Source organism: Electrophorus electricus, chromosome 17 (genome assembly GCF_013358815.1).
Source record: "Electrophorus electricus isolate fEleEle1 chromosome 17, fEleEle1.pri, whole genome shotgun sequence".
NCBI classification, from domain to species: domain Eukaryota; kingdom Metazoa; phylum Chordata; class Actinopteri; order Gymnotiformes; family Gymnotidae; genus Electrophorus; species Electrophorus electricus.
In genome coordinates this window covers 13,431,106-13,438,750 of record NC_049551.1, presented here as the reverse complement: position 1 = coordinate 13,438,750, position 7,645 = coordinate 13,431,106, and the positions used below count along the sequence as shown (strand labels likewise).

Below are 7,645 nucleotides of genomic sequence, written 5' to 3'. Positions count from 1 at the left end.
ACCCGGTGGGTTAGGTAGGTCATTGGATCTGTCTGATGTCGTTCAAGTCACTTCTAGTCATGGGAAGTGCCAAATCCATTCCTAGAGGACCTTTCCAGCAGCTTACTGATGTTTTGTACACCAAACATTGGTGAACAGTTTTCGCTGACGGTCTTATTAACAGCATCTATCTCTTCATTTAGTCCTCACTTTTAGCTATGACACTGGAAACTAGGTGAGTCGTAGCATTGGATGCGTTCATCACAAATAACTATTGTAATTGTTTTGTGATTTTTGTATAACTATAATATAAACCGTGTTTTAAAAATATTTATAAGAAATTATATTAGTAACATATTTAAATTGATATGGGTAATTAAAATTAAGATTTTATTATTTTCGCTTGCGGTTTCCAGTTTTATCCCGTTATGGACTGGAGATGTTTAATTTGCGAATAATGGCCCGGCAGCGCTGTCCGTGGTACTGTAAATGTCCTCTCACGCCTACAGGTTCATTATTGTAAAATATTTAACAACAAAAAAGGAGGTTAAGTTATTTTACATATTAAAAGCAACGCTTTAGCACTTGTAAGTGAGTCTTTGCGTTTTTGACGTTTCTTTTATTTGTATTTTAGCACATTTACATCTAAAAATTGTATACACTTTTAAAACGTATACTATCGGTAGTTGTTTGAGTTATAATATTTAATGTTCTTTGTTCTTATTTCGCCTCATCGTGTCGCTCTTCACCAATTTTACATTTTCAGGCTCAGAAACACACCCATTCCCTGCATGTTTTCCTCCCCTAAGGTCATCACGGCGATTCATTATTATCTGAACAAAAAGAAGTTGTCTATCAATACGTTATAGAATATACTGGTGAAAAGATTTATTACCGAATTATCCTCACAAATATTTACTTCTAAGACGTAAAAAATATGAATGCGGCAGCATCGTTGCCATGCAAATGGCAATTTTGGGCTATTATATTTTATTTCTTCCTCGACCGAGTCGCTGTCGCAGACATTCGCTATTCTGTCCTGGAGGAGACAAAGACAAAATACATTATTGGAAGTCTAAGCAAAGACCTCAATCTGGATTCTAAAGGTTTGAGTTATCGCAAAGCAAGACTGGATTATCAAGGTGATAAACGTTATTGTGGAATAGACTTGGATTCTGGGCATATATTTGTCTTGGAGAGAATCGACCGAGAAATACTCTGTGGAACCATGACGCCATGTGTTTTACATTTTGAATTTATTCTTGAAAATCCTCTAGAGCTTCACAACGTGATTTTAGAGGTACAGGATGTTAACGACCACACGCCTGCCTTCCCGAAAGACTCAATCAAGCTTGAGATCAGCGAGACTGTACCGACTGGAAGTAAATTTCAAATAGCTCGTGCCCGAGATCTGGATGTTGGCATAAATTCCGTTCAGAGTTACATTCTTAGTCAAAACGAGCACTTTTCCATGGACGCAAGAACGAGTAAAGACAGGTATGTGGACATTATATTGAAAAGTAACCTCGACCGTGAAATAGAAGGGGAATTTTCTTTGATACTAACTGCCGTGGACGGGGGAAATCCTCCTCGTTCCGGTACGGTTGTTATCCAGGTGCTTGTCCAAGATGTCAATGACAATGCCCCGATTTTTTCACAGTCTTTGTACAGGACACAATTATTTGAAAATTCTGCGCCTGGAACAACCGTTATCAAAATAACCGCGACTGATTTGGATGAAGGCGCAAATGGACAAATAACGTACTATATTAATCACCTTTCTGACAATACCAATAATCTATTTCAAATTGACGAAAACAACGGTGAAATTTCAGTAACTGGACAACTAGACCACGAAAGTGCCTCTTCATATGAAATAGAAATACAAGCGGAGGATGGCGGAGGACAGACCGGCCATTGCAAAGTCCTGATTGAATTAGCTGACGTTAATGACAACGCGCCGGTAATAATGGTGAAATCGTTAACAAACCCAATTCCAGAGAACATTGCAGTTGGCTCAGAAGTTGCCATTTTAAATGTGAAAGACCAAGATTCTGGTGAAAACAGCCGAGTCAGTTGTTCTGTCCCCATCAACTTACCATTCAAATTACAACGATCTATTAAGAACTATTTCACATTAGTAACTATCACTTTGCTTGATCGCGAGCAAATCGCCGAATATAATATCACAATTACGGCAACTGATGGAGGTACCCCTACCCTGTTCTCAACTACAACTTTGAACATCCATGTTGGAGATATAAATGACAATTCTCCTGTATTTGGACAGCACGTTTATGGTGCATATGTCGTGGAAAACAACAAACCAGGCACCTCTATCTGTTCTGTGAGTGCTAGTGACCCAGACTGGAGGCAGAATGGCACAGTAATGTATTCTCTGGTGTCCAGTGAGGTGAACAGTGTTCCAGTGTCCTCATTTATATCCATTAATGCAGACACAGGGGTGATCCATGCTGTGAGGTCATTTGACTTTGAGCAGTTCAGAAAGTTCAAAGTCCAGGTTGTAGCCAGAGACAATGGCTCTCCTCCACTCAGCAGCAATGTGACTGTGAATGTGTTCATAACAGATGAGAATGATAACTCCCCACAGATATTATACCCTGCTCCAGAGGGAAAGACTTTAATGACTGAGATGGTCCCTAAAGCTTCTCTGTCAGGCTCTCTGGTCTCCAAGGTGATTGCTGTGGACGCTGACTCTGGACAGAATGCATGGCTGTCATATCAGATTGTGAAGTCTACTGATCCAGGACTTTTCTCCATTGGTCTCCATAATGGAGAGATCAGGGCACTGAGGGACATTACTGAATCTGACAGCATAAAGCAGAACCTCATTATCTCAGTGAAAGATAATGGACAACCTCCTCTCTCTGCTACCTGTTCTGTGTATTTACTTATTTCTGACAACCTTGCTGAAGTTCCAGAATTTAAAGACATGACTTATGAGGAGAGCAACTCCAAACTAACATCATATTTGATCATTGCGCTCGTTTCTGTGTCCACCTTCTTTCTAACTTTCATTATTTTGATCCTGGCTGTGAGGTTTTGTCACAGGAGAAAGCCCAGACTGTTGTTTGATGGAGCAGTCGCCATTCCCAGCGCGTATCTCCCTCCTAACTATGCAGAGGTGGAGGGAGCTGGAACTCTCTGCAGTTCTTACAATTATGACACGTATCTAACAACAGGCTCACGCACCAGTGACTTTAAATTCGTCTCATCGTACAATGACAACACACTTCCTGCTGATGGTTCTCTAAAGACGAATCGAGATGATTCAAATATGACTAGTCTTTCTGATGCAGGCGAAATATTAGAGGTAAGATTCTTTTTGTGAAATATTAGTGTTCTTTTCCTTTCCTTAAGATTTCTCTAGTCCAACTGCATGTTATTTATTTTACTGTGTTGGCATAGTTCATCGTCTATTTGTAGCAGAAACTTTGTGGATTTCATTGGCATTGTTTCGTCATGTTTATTTATTAACCGAAATTACATAATCCTTCTTCAGCGCGCGTTTTATCTAATAACCATTTAATGGGTCCACCATGACCCAAAGACTTCGATGTCTAATATGTTGTTTCGTGCCCTTATGCCGTTTGATTTAAATAACATTTTGGTTTATGTGGTTGTTAGTGTCAATACAACAAGCTAATGAATATTTGTTAAAACGCGTTTGCTTAATTTCCGCCCTACTGTAGCGTAAACAATCAATAAGGAGCGCTCATTTCTTTCATTAATCATTCAATCGCTCATTCATTCGTCCGTTTGTTCTTTTGCATATTTGGTTCGGATTTACACAAACTGTTTGAGTTATATGGTTCTGAATAACAGTATAACAAATTAATATTTATCTTAATGTTTTTGCTCGACTTTAGTACTACGTATTTTGTTTTGTTTATTTATTAGTGAATAAATTTAGTAGTTTTTCCATTAAAAAGGTTAGGAAATCTTAGGATACACAGCTGGTCAGTTCTAGGAATTTATGGGTTATAGCTCCCACGTTTTGGGTTCTTATTTATGTTTTCGTCAGATTTCTGTTATATTGGAATGCAGTTTTATGACACAGCACACAGAGTCGCTGTTCACCAGCCTACAATGGACAGAAATAATATGTAAACTGAGGGGAGGTGTTAAACTGGTGCAGAAGGCAACGCCATTCATCCAGTATCTGGTTTCTTCTTGTACTCGATTGTTTCCGACATTGTCTTTTATCTGGATATTACATTTTAACATATTAGCAGAATCGGACTTTAGCATTTAACCAACTGCACAGATTTTGTTCTAATTTTGGGAAGGAATATGGAATTAATTGGATTTCCTGTCCAGTATTTTTTGTTTGGGGTGGTGCATATTTTCTTCTTGCTTGTGGCGTCAAATGGAGATATTACTTATTCTATTCCGGAGGAGAGAAAGATCGGATCTGTGATTGGGAATCTGGCCAAGGATCTTGGAGTAAATGCAAAATCATTATCAATGCGTAAAGCGCGTTTGGATGTCGAGGATGGCAGCAAACGTTACTGTGACATAGAGATGAACACTGGAGCTCTGATTGTAGCGGAGAGAATAGACAGAGACCAACTTTGTGAGCTCATGACTGTTTGTACGTTGAAATATGAAATAATTCTTGAAAATCCTCTAGAGTTGCATCGCGTTGTGGTAGAAATCACGGATATTAATGATAACTCACCGATTTTTGCAAACGATGTGGTTAAATTGGAGATCACAGAATCAGCTCTGAAAGGGGCTCGCTATGCTGTAAATGAAGCACATGACGCGGACATAGGAGCGCATGCCGTTCAGAGCTACAAATTACAAGATAATCGTTACTTTTCTTTCCTTTTCCACAATAAGCCGGACGAGGAAAAATACGGCGAGTTAGTTTTAGAGAACGAGCTGGACCGTGAACAGGAGCAAGAGCTACGATTATTCCTCACCGCTGTCGATGGAGGTAATCCGCCTAGATCCGCCTCTGTCGTTATACATGTTACTGTACTCGACGCAAACGATAATTCACCCGTCTTTAGCCAGCCGGTCTATAAGGTGAGTCTGCGTGAAGATTCTCCGGTTGGTACGGTAGTTGCTACAGTGAGCGCCACGGATGCTGATGAAGGCGCGAATGGTCAGGTGACTTTCGAATTTGGACACATATCTGGAGACGTGCTTAAGTTGTTTACCCTCGACTCGGTAACAGGTCATTTAATTTTAAATGGCAATTTGGATTACGAAAGACAAACAACGTATGAATTAAGGATTCAAGGTAAAGATGGTGCGGGACTTGTGTCTTTTGCTAAGGTCATTATTGATATTATGGATGTTAATGATAATGCACCAACCATACACATAAAATCCTTGAACAATCCAATACCTGAAAACGCGCCACCTGGTGCTGAAGTAGGAATTATTAATGTTCAAGACAAAGACTCTGAGAAAAATCGACAGATCCGATGCAGCATTCAGGGAAATGTTCCTTTTATATTAAGACCTTCAATCAAAAATTACTTCACAATTGTGAGTTCTGCTCCACTCGACAGAGAACTCATATCGGAATACAACATTACTATTATGGCAGCAGATGAAGGCACTCCACCATTATCTTCCTCTAAGACACTTCATTTGTCCTTGTCAGATGTGAACGACAACCCACCGGTATTTGTTGACCAGTCCTATAGTGCTTATATAATAGAAAACAACAAACCAGGCACCTCTATATGTTCTGTTAGTGCGAGAGATCCAGACTGGAGGCAGAATGGCACAGTACTGTATTCTCTGGTGTCCAGTGAAGTCAACGGTGCTGCAGTGTCCTCATTTATATCCATTAATGCAGACACAGGAGTGATCCATGCTGTGAGGTCATTTGACTATGAGCAGTTCAGAAACTTCAAAGTTCAAGTTGTAGCCAGAGACAATGGCTCTCCTCCACTCAGCAGCAATGTGACTGTGAGTATGTTCATAACAGATGAGAATGACAACTCTCCACAGATATTATACCCTGCACCTGAGGGAAAGTCTTTAATGACTGAGATGGTCCCTAAAGCTTCTCTGTCAGGCTCTCTGGTCTCCAAAGTGATTGCTGTGGATGCTGACTCTGGACAGAATGCTTGGCTGTCATATCAGATTGTGAAGTCTACTGATCCAGGACTTTTCACCATTGGTCTCCATAGTGGAGAGATCAGGGCACTGAGGGACATTACTGAATCTGACAGCATGAAGCAGAACCTCGTTATCTCAGTGAAAGATAATGGACAACCTCCTCTCTCTGCTACCTGTTCTGTGTATTTACTTATTTCGGACAACCTTGCTGAAGTTCCAGAATTTAAAGACATGACTTATGAGGAGAGCAACTCCAAACTAACATCATATTTGATCATTGCACTCGTTTCTGTGTCCACCTTCTTTCTGACTTTCATTATTTTGATCCTGGCTGTGAGGTTTTGTCACAGGAGAAAGCCCAGACTGTTGTTTGATGGAGCAGTCGCCATTCCCAGTGCATATCTCCCTCCCAACTATGCAGAGGTGGAGGGAGTTGGAACTCTCCATAGTTCTTACAATTATGACACATATCTAACAACAGGATCTAACACAAGTGACTTCAAATTCGTCTCATCGTACAATGACAACACACTTCCTGCTGATGGTTCTCTAAAGACGAATCGAGATGATTCAAATATGATTAGTCTTTCTGATGCAGGCGAAATATTAGAGGTAAGATTCCTTTTGTGAAATATTAATGTTCTTTTCTTTTCCTTAAGATTTCTCTAGTCTAACTGCATGTTATTAATTTATTTTACTGTGTTGGCATAGTTCAGCGTCTATTTGTAGCAGAAACTTTGTGGATTTCATTGGCATTGTTTCGTCATGTTTATTTATTAACCGAAATTACATAATCCTTCTTCAGCGCGCGTTTTATCTAATAACCATTTAATGGGTCCACCGTGACCCAAAGACTTCGATGTCTAATATGTTGTTTCGTGCCCTTATGCTGTTTAATTTACATTAACATTTTGGTTTATGTGGTTGTCAGTGTCAATACAACAAGCTAATGAATATTTGTTAAAACGCGTTTGCTTAATTTCGGCCCCACTGTAGTGTAAACAATCAATAAGGAGCGCTCATTTCTTTCATTAATCATTCATTCGCTCATTCATTCGTCCGTTCGTTCTTTTGCATATTTGGTTCGGATTTACACAACCTGTTTGAGTTATATGGTTCTGAATATCAGTATAACAAACAAATTAATATTTATCGTAATGTTTTTGCTCGACTTCAGTACTACGTATTGAAAAGCAACCGGAAAGGGAATTCTTTCATGTTGACGTCCATTGGATGGTTTGTTTATTTATTAACTAATTTTGCTTTGTTTTGTTTATTTATTAGTGAATACATTTAGTAGTTTTTCATTAAAAAAAAAAACGGTAGGAAATCTTAGGATACACAGTTGGTCAGTTCTAGGAATTTATGGGTTATAGCTCCCACGTTTTGGGTTCTTATTTATGTTTTCGTCAGATTTCTGTTATATTGGAATGCAGTTTTATGACACAGCACACAGAGTCGCTGTTCACCAGCCTACAATGGAGAGAAATAATATGTAAACTGAGGGGAGGTGTTAAACTGGTGTAGAAGGCAACGCCATTCATCCAGTATCTGGTTTCTT

At 39.4% G+C, this 7,645-nt stretch overlaps 2 protein-coding genes across 3 annotated transcripts in view; both read left to right on the top strand.

Annotated features, from left to right (window-relative positions):
- The first annotated feature begins 823 nt into the window (after positions 1 to 823).
- LOC113590526 (protocadherin beta-15-like) lies at positions 824 to 3,331 on the top strand. Its single transcript, XM_035535795.1, has one exon. The coding sequence runs from the start codon at positions 917 to 919 to the stop codon at positions 3,329 to 3,331; it is 2,415 nt and encodes an 804-aa protein (XP_035391688.1). The 5' UTR covers positions 824 to 916.
- Positions 3,332 to 4,148: 817 nt separating this feature from the next.
- LOC113588740 (protocadherin gamma-C5-like) overlaps positions 4,149 to 7,645 on the top strand; it is a 206,836-nt gene continuing 203,339 nt past the window's right edge. For both annotated transcript variants that reach the window (XM_035535502.1, XM_035535501.1), the window contains exon 1: positions 4,149 to 6,696. In XM_035535502.1, coding sequence (XP_035391395.1) covers positions 4,294 to 6,696 — 2,403 coding nt within the window. In that variant the 5' untranslated portion in view covers positions 4,149 to 4,293. The remainder of the gene's footprint in view (positions 6,697 to 7,645) is intronic.

Coding starts and splice junctions, on each gene's coding strand:
- LOC113590526 (XM_035535795.1), top strand. CDS start 917: ATGAATGCGGCAGCATCGTTGCCATGCAAATGGCAATTTTGGGCTATT.